Source organism: Zonotrichia albicollis, chromosome 1, assembly GCF_047830755.1.
Source record: "Zonotrichia albicollis isolate bZonAlb1 chromosome 1, bZonAlb1.hap1, whole genome shotgun sequence".
NCBI lineage: Eukaryota > Metazoa > Chordata > Aves > Passeriformes > Passerellidae > Zonotrichia > Zonotrichia albicollis.
Genome location: NC_133819.1, coordinates 110,852,368 through 110,864,388, shown reverse-complemented (window position 1 = coordinate 110,864,388; position 12,021 = coordinate 110,852,368). Strand labels below are relative to the sequence as shown.

Genomic DNA, 12,021 nt, shown 5'->3' with positions numbered 1-12,021 from the left:
TGATAGGCTTTATCAAGCTATTGGATAAAACTCCTGCACTGAACAGGTGAAACTTAGCAATTTATGTATTGAGTCCAGTCTTACACTCTGGTTGATTTTTGAGATGAAACGGCCCTCTATGACAGTAATGCTAATTCTTCTCCAATATTTCATATGACTTCATATGCTTACCAAGCCCACCCTTTAAAAATTCCTTATACTAACTGGTCTCCAAGATAATCAAATTACAAGTAAGTTTTTTTTGTCAAAGATTTTCCCCCAAGACTATCACATGTACCAGTGATGTCAAAGTTTTAAATAAAACTGCTGGAGGATTTATTCTGCAATTATGGGATTCTGTTGTGGAAATTGGTAGGGGGTCTATGCCCAAAATAGCATGGAAATAAAGGGATGTTCCCCCCCCACATTCTTGTTGCTTGACTAGACCTAAGAAAGCATTCGCAGGAACTTAAAACATAAATATATCCATGCACACTTATGGTCAAAAGCATGGTGTGGGAAGAAGGTTAATTCAGAGCTCCTGCTATGAGAGATTGCTCATGATCAAACCAAAGCCTTGAAATTGGTGTATAAGCTCAAGGATACACAGCTCATAGGGCAGGGATTTACTACAGTTACACAATACTGCTCTTCCTATAGGCAGGACAGCCCATTGTCAAATACCTTTCTGCTGTACAAATGCTTCCTGGTGATGAGGAAGGCGTGAATGACTCTAAAAAGTGTTGTGACTAAAAGGCATTTACTCAGGTGGAATTTCCAACTGGATTTTTAAACAGCTGAGTGACTTTGATGCAACTGACGTTAAGGAAGACCCAAGATTTTCTGGGAGGAACTCATGGTAGCACAGGAGCACATGAGAGACCAGCCAAGCTGTGTCAGTCAATGGCCTCTCTAGCCCAGTGTGCTTTCTCCAGCTCTGGCTGTAAGCCAACAGCCAGTAAAAGGCAGCCTTGGGCTGAGGGTACCACAATCCCATCTCATTACTGTTCCTATCTATGTCTTTCCTTCCAGCATTTGCCCTGTCTTCCTTAATTCCTGCTTTCTCACCCACAGCAGCAGCATCACATGCAGTGTAGGGGTCCAGTGTGTTACTGCAAGTACTGAACAGCATGTAGGAGGAGAAAAACACGAGTGGTACGAGGCCAGGCCAGAATTTTAAGATTGTTAATTAGGGCTTTGGAATAGACAGTCTGGGTCAACCCAATCTAGGCACCTATTCTGACAGATGTGGGTTTGCCCCACACTGACACTAAGCAAAGAATTTAAAAGCTCAAAAATGAAGTTTTGACCACAAGGTAAATATTCTGAGTTATTAGGTTTGGATGGAAATTATTGCAGGTCCAGACAATTCATTACCTTTCTATGTCCACAAGTGCTTGAATGGAGCATAATGAATTAAAATAGTTAGAAATTTGGCTCTGTGCTTCCCACCAGGCTGGAAACCTCACTAAGGCAAAGAGGAGGGTCTGATGCAGCTGCAGGGGCCTGCAGGGGACTGAGGGCTCTTATTTTGTGCTTATCTGAACACTTCAAGTGGGACAGCCACTGTGAGTTGCTTCTTAAGACAAATCATGCTTTACCCGTTCAAACAAAAAAAAAAAAAGAAAAAAAAAAAGCAAAAGAAGTGATACAGCCTTTTTTTGTCTGCTCCCACTGAGTCTGCATGATGTTATTAGATGCAATGTTTAGGGTGCAGCCATCAGCAGAGCCATCCTACAACACCAACATGCCATGGAGTACTGCAGCACGTAGTTGTGACTGTTATCATAGGTTATCACAGGTTACCCAGAGTGCCCCGTGCCCACAGTGCCCTGCTATGTAATCAGCTGCTCACACACCTCTGTGAATGCCCACATGACTAGAGGGGGGGACACAGCCATGCTTTGAGGCATTCCAGCATTCTCATTCCCATACAAACATGCACATCCCACTGCCCCTGCCCAATGGTTTTACCCCTCCCTACCTTCTTGCCACCTACAGTCACTACTGGTGACCTCCAGCAGAGAGTGTCTCATGCTGTCAGATTCAACTGATCTCTCCTTATTAGCAAAAAATTGTAAAAAACAGGTTTAGTTTTCAGAATTTTTGCTCCTGAACTGTGAATTTCAACGTACACGAATGTAAACAAACAGTGCAATCTACTTGGTCTCCTTTGTGGCGTGCTTTGGGACTGGCTGCAATAATTGACTGGCTACAGTAGTAACTGTTTCTAAAGCAAAACGTGGATAAAGTGTAGCCGGCAATAGAAACACCATTCCTTGCTTCAGACTGAAAGGTCTTTTGAGCTCAGGCTGCTCCCATGGGAAGCCCACCTCCTGCATGTGCAGCCCGCGTCTCCGGGTTTGTCACTGTCATTTCGGCTTTTATTCACCTGAAGCCACTTAGAAACCCAGAAGCCACAGGCTAGCACGCGCGGCCTCACACAGATCAGCACAATCCTCCCGAAAAGAAGAAGCCCGTCCGAAAATCCTAAACTTTGTTTCTGAGCGCAGGGCACCATGTCCTGCCATGGCGGCCGCCGGCCGGCACCGCCCCGACGGGACGGGACGGACCCGCCCGTGAGGAACCTGCGCCCGGCGGAGCGCGGCCCGCAGGGAAAGGGAAGCCAAGGGAAGGGCGGGGAGAAGGGAGGGGAGGCAGGCGAGGGAGCCGCGCCCGGGAGCGGCACGCCGGGGCGGGGGCAGCGCTGTCCCGGGCGCGGCTCCGCTCGGCTCTGCGCGCAGCCGGCGCCGCGGCGGGGCGGGGTAGCGGAGGGAGGGCCCGGGCAGCGCCCGGCCGCGGAGGTGGGCGGCGAGCGGGCGGGGTGTTCCAGCGCCGGGCCCGGGCCAGGCATTACCCAAAAGGCGGAAAAAAAAAAAAAGGCAGTAATTAAAGTCGCCGCTGCCGCGCGCGGTCCCACCCTCCCACCGGCCGGCTCCCGTGGCAGACGGGAGGGGACCGCAGAGCCGCGCTCCCGCCGAGTCGCGCCGCCACCTCCGCCGCCACTTCGCGCTCGCTCCCTCGCCCGCCGTGGCAGCACCGACGGCGGCGGCTCCCCCCTTCCCGCCCAGCCCCGCGCACCATGGCCCCCGCAGCCCCCCGCCTGGTCCTCGGCCTCCTGGTGAGTGAGGGAGGGAGCGAGCGAGCGGGATCGCTGGCATGAGTGGGATGAGTGGGTGGGCGCCGGCGCCGAGGGGAGCGCACCTGGCCGCACCTTTCCCCCGCGCTGTTCCTGCTGCACCGCGGGTGCGCAGCGCTCAGGGGAGCATCCGAGCGGTGATCTCTGCCTGGCTCTTGGCTCCAAGTCGGGTTCCTCCTCGGCGGGGCCCATGCGAGGGGCGCGGGGGCTGCGCGGCCGCGGGGCGCTCTCGGGGGGCTTCGGCGCGGGCAGGAATCCAGCGGGATGCGCGGCTCGCCTTGGGACAGGTGGTCCGGTGGCTTTTGGAGCCTCCCGTTGGGTTACGCGACGGGCACACGCTCGGGTCGCTGATGCTGCTGCTGGATATTCATAGGAAAAAAAATACCGCAGTTGATTTTATTTAAATCTCGCACTCTGCCTCTCCTCACCTGGTTCTCCTTTTTCCGTGGGAAGGATTGTTACACAGTGTGGAGCGTGTTGAGCTGCCCTAAAAGAGTTGGTTGTGCATGAAACACTTTTCAGCGATTTTCTTTGCATTCAGTTTCTTGTATTTGTACATAATTATCAGCTCCAGAAAGGCCTTTGGCAGGCAGAGCAGGGTAGTTCTCTCTCACGTTTTTATTATTTTCAATTTATAGTAGATGAGTAAAAGTGATTTTTCTATTGTTTCCTAGCCCCTTTCCTCCGTATTAACATTGCATTCACAAAAAGAGGGCAGATGGTCGGTTGAGCCTGTGAAAGAAAAAGACTTGGTAGTGTTGAAGCACTGATTTTATTATTGTAATATTAATTATATATGCACATTTTAATGATAATGTTACTATTTCAGACACTGTATGCCTGCCTTTGCCAGGATATTAAAGTAAAACTGAAAGAAATGCAAGCACCTTTATTCCTATATCTAATTAAAAAAAGGAAGAAATTCTTCTGTCAAGCAGAAAAAACCAAACAACACTCAAAGGAAAAAAATCCTGAGGTGTCTTCTTTGTCTAAAGTGAAAGGACATTGCAACTTTTTTTTACCCTTATGCCTTGATGTCCATGAATAACTACCACTTACTTTTGTTTAACTCCTCAATAGTTTTTTATGCTGACATCAGACTGGGCTTGGCATTACTATTTTAAAATTAGATGTCACCTTGACTCTTAAAATATTTCAGAACAGTGTAAAAATATGTTGTGATTCCAATAACTTAAAAAATTAGTGCAATGACTTTCAGAAGAGAGTTTTTTGTTGTCTATTAATAAGGAAAGCCTACTAATACATAAGCAGGGATGTTTAAATTATTTGTATATATGCAATTTTTATATCTGCGTATATATATATAAGGAACTATATGAAGAGCTTTTACGATGCAGACACAGCATTTTTTTTCTAAAGGGTCCTAATGTCTTTCAGAGTTTAAAGTATTTTTATTTAAATATTTTCTTAATAAGAATCAGAAGTAATTTTCAGGATTTCCATTAGCTATTCACTTTGTTATACCTTTAATCCTAAAGGTATGTGCAAAATAAAAATGCTTTTCCTTTTTTGCTAGACTTTCATCCTGAAAGAGTAAATGCACATAAAAGGGTGGATAGATTTGTTTACATTTTTCTATGTCTTTGTTTAATTGTCTGTGTGATTTTTGGATTACAATTTTAAACACAGAGATAGAAACTAGGCAAAAACACATACATATAATCTGAGATCAGGATTCACTCTCTTGTGCTGAGGAAAATCTTTGTACCTCTATGTAATTCTTTTTAGAAAAAGGTCTGGTTATCTACTACTCATTTGAATTTTAGGAGGACCCTATTTTGTAACTGGTTATATGGGAGTGGACTGCTGTGATGCACGACGTTTTATTTATGTCATACCTAATTGCTGAAGCTACGTTTAATTAGTTTGTTGAGAATGCACTTTTAAGATGCAAAGTGATATATAAGTGCAAGTGTCGTCATGTGGTTTAATGAGACACTTGCCCCTTTAATGTTCAGCATCGCCACAATTCTCATAAACTGAGCGTTGGTGAATTTAAACCCTAATACTTAGAGACCTGGGATCTAAACTGGCCAGGAATGCTGTTAGAGGGAGTGCGCAGTGAAGTTGTATTTTATCGAATCTCTACTGAAGTAGGAGTGTAGGCAAAATCCTCTAGTCAAAGGGAAATCTTACTGTTAATGCCAGTGATTTTAGAAAAAAAACCCTAAACACGACCCTTGGACAAATACAGCAGCCGTAGTCAGATCTCGTTTCCACTTTGAAACTTTGTATACTGTGCTGCACAGTACCTGAATTTTTAGGGAGGAGTTCTCTCAGTGCTGTTTCACTTGCTTGTCATAACAAACAAACAAATCAACCAAAGTCAGCATCAGTGTCTAGTTCAAAATACCATGTAATTATGTGGGGGTTTTTTCCTGATTTCTTCATTTGTTTTCTAGGTGCTGAGTTTGTGCTGTGAAGCTTGCAAGAAAGTAATTTTTCACGTTCCTTCTGAACTAGAGGCTGACAAGTTAGTTGGCAGAGGTGAGAGAAACTATGAAATTCCCAGCTTAACAACACAGCATTGCACCTTTGCTGGAGATGCTCTTAACAGTGGAGGAGACTTTATTTTTAATGGAATGAATGGATGACTGGAGAGCCAGCTAAACAGCTGGATCAGCTTTTTATGAAGGATACGCCCTGTGTTTGTTACGGATTTGAACACCAGCTCCATGCATCTCTTCACCTTTTACATAAAGAGCTATTGTCATATTACAGGATTTAATTTAAAACTAAAATGCCAGAATTTAATATTTTCAAAATTTGGAGTTTAAGGCTTACTATTCAAATAAATGCTTGATATTCCAAACTGCACCCATAACCCATGGTCATATGAAGAAGAGAATAAGTCATTTGGACGAAGGAAATAATAAAAAAAGAAGACAAAACCTGCTTAACCAGGCAGCAAGAGGCTGCTTCTGTGTGAGACAGGGATGTGACTGCTCAGCAGTGCTGGGGCATTCAGAGCACACGAGGGGACGTGTTGCAGAGGTGTTCTGCATGCACATTCTGTTGGGAGAGTGCTCCTGTCTGACTGGACAGTCTGCCTCAGTTCAGGGCACCTTGCAGGTGACTGGGAGGAATAGAGGAGACCAGAAAACATCCCACTCCTATTTTTTTTTCAGACCAGTCTTTCAAAGGCAGCTTTGAAAGGTGTGGCATAGGAGGTGCTGAAGGATTCTGTGCTGCCTCACACTGAATTTGAGATTCAGGGGTGCCCTTTGTGAGTCCTGTGACAACAGAGAAGTGTGCTCCAAGTCTGCAGTCCTAACCCATATTTCTGTAGAAAGAACAAATAAAGTGAATTGGTAGTTCATCACAATTGCTCAGAAAATCTAGCTTTATAGTGAAAATTCCTTGATCTTACATTTAAATTTTAAAACAAAGAAAACTGCTACAGCTGTGTGAGTTTTCATAGACTTTAACATTTCTCTATGTAAATAAACGTCATTTATATAAAAATAGAACTTCATGTTATTGCAGTGCTTTGGAAGAACTTGCATAATACGGAACTCAAATTTTTTTTCCCCAAAAAACTTTAAACAAAACCATTATAGCTCAAAAGACATTACTTAAGCATTTATGGAGAAATATTTTGAATTGATAAAAGGACCATACCTTGAAAGTGAAATTAGTCATGATTTTCCTGCTTATCATTAGGGTGCTTTATATCTTATACTAGAGTTTTTAAAGAAAAATGCCCCACAAAACTATAACTAATGGACCATAGGGCTGACTCGTATAACCATCAGAAACAATATCTCCAGTCTGGTATTTTTGGAAATGCAGTGCTGTAATAGGCAGCAGTATAAGGCACATTTAAGTGAGGCAGTGATATTCTTTTCAATACTCTGTTTGCACTGTACAGATGAAAAAAGGATAGGAGTCACTGCTGCAGTACTATAGAAAGTCTAGGAAATCTTCATTTGTGCATTTAAAGGACAGACTTAAGAGGAAGAAGAAATCACATAGCATTTTAAATTATGGTTCCTGTCTGTTTTTGCAGTTTTGAAAGCAGAATGAAATTTAGTTTATTGAAAATGTCATTTCCATATACAGGATGTAATTCTGAATCTTCATGAATTTTGCAATCAGCTTTCATACAGCAGTGTCCCACCCACTATGATACCATTGAAAGAGTATTGAAAATTTTGGTTTTGAGACCATGACACACCTCTTGTGCTCTGCAATGATCATTTGTTTGGAGTTTGAGTCTCTGACCTTCATCCTTTTCAGCGTGCCAAATCATCCTCTTTTAGGGCTGATTTTGCTTTTTCTCCAGATGTGGTACTAAACTACTTGCTGGTGAACTGAGTTTATTGAAGTCAAAAAATCTATTTTAGCCACAAGTGACAGCAAATACAATGAAAAATACCTGGGAAGTATGCTGAAATTGCCTGTATGGGATTCTATCACATGCATATTAAAAAATTGCTAATTGTTTGTTCTAGGGTTACTTTTTATCTCTTCCATCTGTCTGCCTCATAATTTAAAGGCCTTTGTCCTCCCAAGAGTATTAAATCATATAGTACCAGTCAGTGCTTTCCTCCTGAGGGCAAAACTTCCAAGATGTAACATCTCCATTGGGCATTTGCATTAATTAATCGTCTTCACCGATATTGTAGGGCATGGAGCACGAGACAAATGCAATAGCTACTGCTCCAATAATAGGCATGTCTGCAAGGATTTTTGTATTTAAATGTACATAATTTCATCTCTGATGCTTCAATAATTTTACCAGGGTAATAGTGTTTTGTTGAACAATATCCTTATAGCCCCCATGTTGTTTAGGAAGCACTAATGAATACAAGAGTGGAAATTAATGAAAACATCAAATTTGAGTGCATAAGTGGGTTTTAAAATCAATATTGGTGTTGCTTAAATACTGAGTGACAAGCTGTTGAAGATTCTGTCTTTCAGTAAATACAATTTTTACTTGGGATTTAGGGTTTGTTTTATGAGGGATATTGTTTTTTGCTGTTTGAGTTATTGTTTGAATATTTTTTTACAGTTGATTTGAAAGAATGCCTTCAGTCTGCAGACTTAATCAGTTCCAGTGATGGGAACTTCAAGGTTCTAGAGGATGGTTCTGTGTATACAACATCTGCTCTTTCTTTGTCTGCTGAGAAAAAGACTTTTACCATAATACTTAAGGACATTCAAGAACAAGTCGAAAAGAAAATACATGTTGACGTGGTGGAAGAAGAAAAAAAGGTTAGGTTCTAATTTCAAGATATCTTACTTATTTGAAATACTTTTTCAGAGAATACAGCTTTATAATAAGTATCTGTAGTAAAGTTTTAGAATTCAAATAATCAGGCAAAATACTGGTGTAGTGTGTATTTTTATTTAGCAATTTTTGATTACTGTGTTGCTTTAGTCAGCAGATTTCCTTTCTCAGATGGGAGATGCTAGCAAGTAGCATAATCAGGAATGTCAAGAATCTTAAAAGCCATGTTTGAGGAATTAAAGCAGATCTTATTCATGCAAAGTATCACAAGAAATGAAAAAGCTTGGAATATTATCACAGATATAATCAGAAATGAAGACCTTGGAAAAACAAATTGTCAGTAGGAAGACTGGAATGGGGAGTAAAAGATGGAAATGCAGGATGGCAGTTAAGCAAAAATATATGCAGTTAAGAATATATGGATGTATTCTCATCTGTCTTTCTGTCTTCTTGACCCAGACACCGAATACCAGGCATGCTAGGGATACAGTTCTGAAGAGAACCAAGAGAAGGTGGGGCCCTATTCCATCTGTCATGATAGAGAACTCACTGGGACCTTTCCCACTGCAAATACAGCAGGTACATTTTATATAAACCTCAATTTTATGACCCATGCTAGTTTTTATGTGACTTTTATGATAAATAAGATGAGCTGTCTTGTATTATCTATCGATGACATTCCTGCTATTATTCCTCTGTCTGGTTCTGTCCTGTTCATTGTATATCTTGTGATCTTGTACCTGAAATAACTTGTGATCTTAGTTGCCGGAGTGAAATGGCATTGTGCAAAAGTTGAAAAAAGAAGGGAGACATACTATCAAAGAGAGCTGTTTGGCCTGGAAATCAGTGTGTGTAATTAAAAGAAAAGCAGCAGCAAATAACCATCCACTAAACATTGCTTAGAAAAGGATTTTGTAAACACAGACTGGGGTAAATTTTGCCTGCTTGTCTACATCCTTTCTGGAGCTCCAGGTGTGCACCTTCAGCCTTGAAGACTGAGTATGGCCTGTGTTATTCAGAAAAGTAGTTAGTGGGAGAAAACAAGTAGGCGTGAAAGAGAAATGCAAGAATTAAAGTTATCACAGATCCATCTAGCCTTCACTAGATTACAGACTAGCTGGTAGCAGATGTGTAGAGACAAGTGTAATAACAGAGTCTGTGCAGAGCAATCCTTCTTCTACTAATCTTACCCTCCTAACTTCTGGCATTCAGTAAATAAGGAAAGTATTTTGGGAGAAGAGTGTTTATAAATAGATAAGTCTAATGTTGCCTCCTTGGTGCTTGTAATGAGATGCAGATGCTATCTGAATTGGCATATCTCTGAACTGTACTCTATGTGGTCTTTATTCCTTCTGGCCTCCCTTCACTTTTTCTTTAGGTGCAAACCACATTCTCAGTGAATGCACTAAAACTAAAGTCTCTTGAACAGGTCCAGAAATAAGCCATCTGTATCTGAATATGCCTTTTGTGTGAGATATTCTATAGATTGGATTTCAAAAATTTTTCCCTTATAAAGTCATCTCTTTAATTTGATAATTCTAAATATTTATGAGTTGAATTAACTCCCCTTCTCATATACACACATTATAAAGGAAGGCAGTCACATGTCAGGCTGTTCTCCTACTGTTCTGTGACCAGTAAATCAAGTTTGTTTTTTTCTATTTTAGGAGTTTTCGTTTGTGCTAAATATGATCATGAAAAGGTGGAAATGTATTGAGATGCTGTTGTTGTTTTTCCTTGGCCTTAAAAATGTCTTCTTATAGGTCCAGTCAGACACAGCTCAGAACTACACTATTTATTATTCTGCAAGTGGACCAGGAATTGATCAAGATCCAAAGGGTTTGTTTTACATAGAAAGAGAAACTGGAAATATCTTTGCTACTCGTGCGGTAGACCGTGAACAGTATCCAAGTTTTCAGGTACAGGCCTATGTTGTGTAAATATAATTAAATATATATATATATATATAAATTTTTAAATCTCTCTGTTGGGTTGCAGTTGGGTTGCAGGGGAAATGGTAGCAAACAAGATCTGAAATCACCTGTCTATTCTGAGTAATATCCTTGGTGTTGAAGTGATAAAATCAGCAGCATATAAATAAATAGCTGGCCATCTAGATCTTGAGAGTAGTTTTGCTTTTCACTGCTTAATCTCTAATTGCAGCATAAATATAGTGAGCTATTCGATTTGCATTACTTCTAGAAAGAATTTTTTAGAGAAGGTTGAAAAGATCTGCAGAAAACAGAAGTAATGGTAAAGTCTAGATGACTATGTTTTCTGAGTCTCTCAAGTTGTTCAGATCTGTTAACAAGGTACACTGCTCTCTCTACTGGCTGAGAAGTGTAAGAAGTCAACCAGTAGAAACAGTTTCTAAAACGTAATTATCAGTACCTATTGCTGCATTTTATTAGGTTATGTTATAATGGGGCAAATAGTTTTGCTCTCGTTCTTGTTTTGTTCTAAATAACAATATATGCATCTACATTTTGAGACCTGAGGTGCTTTGTTGACACCTGAAAAAAAAGTGTTCAGGAAACTTGAAAAAAGTGATAGAGTTGGAGGAGGGGTCAGGGAGAAAGTGATTAAAGTACTTAGAGTGTGTGAGGAATGGAAGGGGGAAAGATTGGAAAGCATTCAGAGGTTGTGTTCTGCTTTCACTCCTAAGATAGCAGTAACATCCCGGTCCATGTGTCTGAAGAGCCTGGTCTTAAGAAGGATGTGTTTTGCATGCTGTATTTAATTCTGTTTTATGGACTCCTCCATTGAACTAAAAGTTCTGCATGTTGCTTAAGCACTGAATTTTTCTTCCAGATCATCTGCTTTGCAACCACTCCAGATGGTTATTCACCAGAAGTACCACTTGTGCATACAATCAGGATAGAGGACGACAATGATAATGCTCCATATTTTACACAAGACCTTTTTGAATTTTGTGTCCCTGAAAATTCCAGACCTGGTAAGAATTGTTTTAAGTCTCTGAACATACTTACCACTACTCAGCTTTGTTACACACCAGTATGACTAGGTGTGATCCTGCCTTTTAAGACATTTCAGTGAGGTTCCCTGGGGAGTATTATATTACAGCAAAGACTGAATTTGCAAAGAGCAGCAGTAAATGTTCAAGTAGCTCTCTTCACGTGTTTAAAACAGAAATCCCTTTTCAAATATTTTTTTCTTACTATTTGCAGATTTCTCTGGAACTAAAAATTACTGTATTGTGTTCACAGGTGTTGTTGTTGGGAAAGTGATTGCAGAGGACAGAGATGAGCCTTATACTCTGCATACCACGCTGAAATACCGCATTGTGTCACAAACCCCACCGATTACCCCCGCGTTCTCTTTACATGGGGACACCGGTGTCATCTCTGTGTTGCTGCCACAGCTGGACAGAGAGGTGATCTTTCCTGAAGCATTCTTAGCTGTCATTTAGTGCACACAGATAGATTAACACTGCTCTGCTCTGACCTTGTGAGACCCCACCTGCAGGGCTGCACCCAGCTCTGGGCTCCTCAGTGCAGAAAGGACATGGTTCTATTAGTGCAGGTCCAGAGGAGAGATGTGAAGAAGTTCAAATCCAAAAGGTGGAGAACCTCTTCTGTGAAGAGAGGCTGAGAGAGTTGGAGTTATTCAGCCTAGAGAAGAGGCTGAA

The 12,021-nt window shown here is 41.5% G+C and overlaps 1 protein-coding gene and 1 long non-coding RNA gene across 3 annotated transcripts in view; one reads left to right on the top strand and one right to left on the bottom strand.

Annotated features, from left to right (window-relative positions):
• LOC141730662 (uncharacterized) overlaps nt 1-3,474 on the bottom strand; it is a 25,668-nt gene extending 22,194 nt beyond the window's left edge. The window contains exon 1 of the long non-coding RNA XR_012582258.1: nt 3,184-3,474. This is a non-coding gene — a long non-coding RNA (uncharacterized LOC141730662). The remainder of the gene's footprint in view (nt 1-3,183) is intronic.
• Nucleotides 2,754-12,021, top strand: part of LOC102062274 (desmocollin-1) — a 24,841-nt gene continuing 15,573 nt past the window's right edge. For both annotated transcript variants that reach the window (XM_005479261.4, XM_074550127.1), the window contains exons 1-7: nt 2,754-3,100; nt 5,542-5,626; nt 8,154-8,356; nt 8,832-8,951; nt 10,136-10,291; nt 11,184-11,328; nt 11,600-11,766. In XM_005479261.4, the coding sequence (XP_005479318.1) occupies nt 3,062-3,100; nt 5,542-5,626; nt 8,154-8,356; nt 8,832-8,951; nt 10,136-10,291; nt 11,184-11,328; nt 11,600-11,766 (915 nt within the window). In that variant the 5' untranslated portion in view covers nt 2,754-3,061. The remainder of the gene's footprint in view (nt 3,101-5,541; nt 5,627-8,153; nt 8,357-8,831; nt 8,952-10,135; nt 10,292-11,183; nt 11,329-11,599; nt 11,767-12,021) is intronic.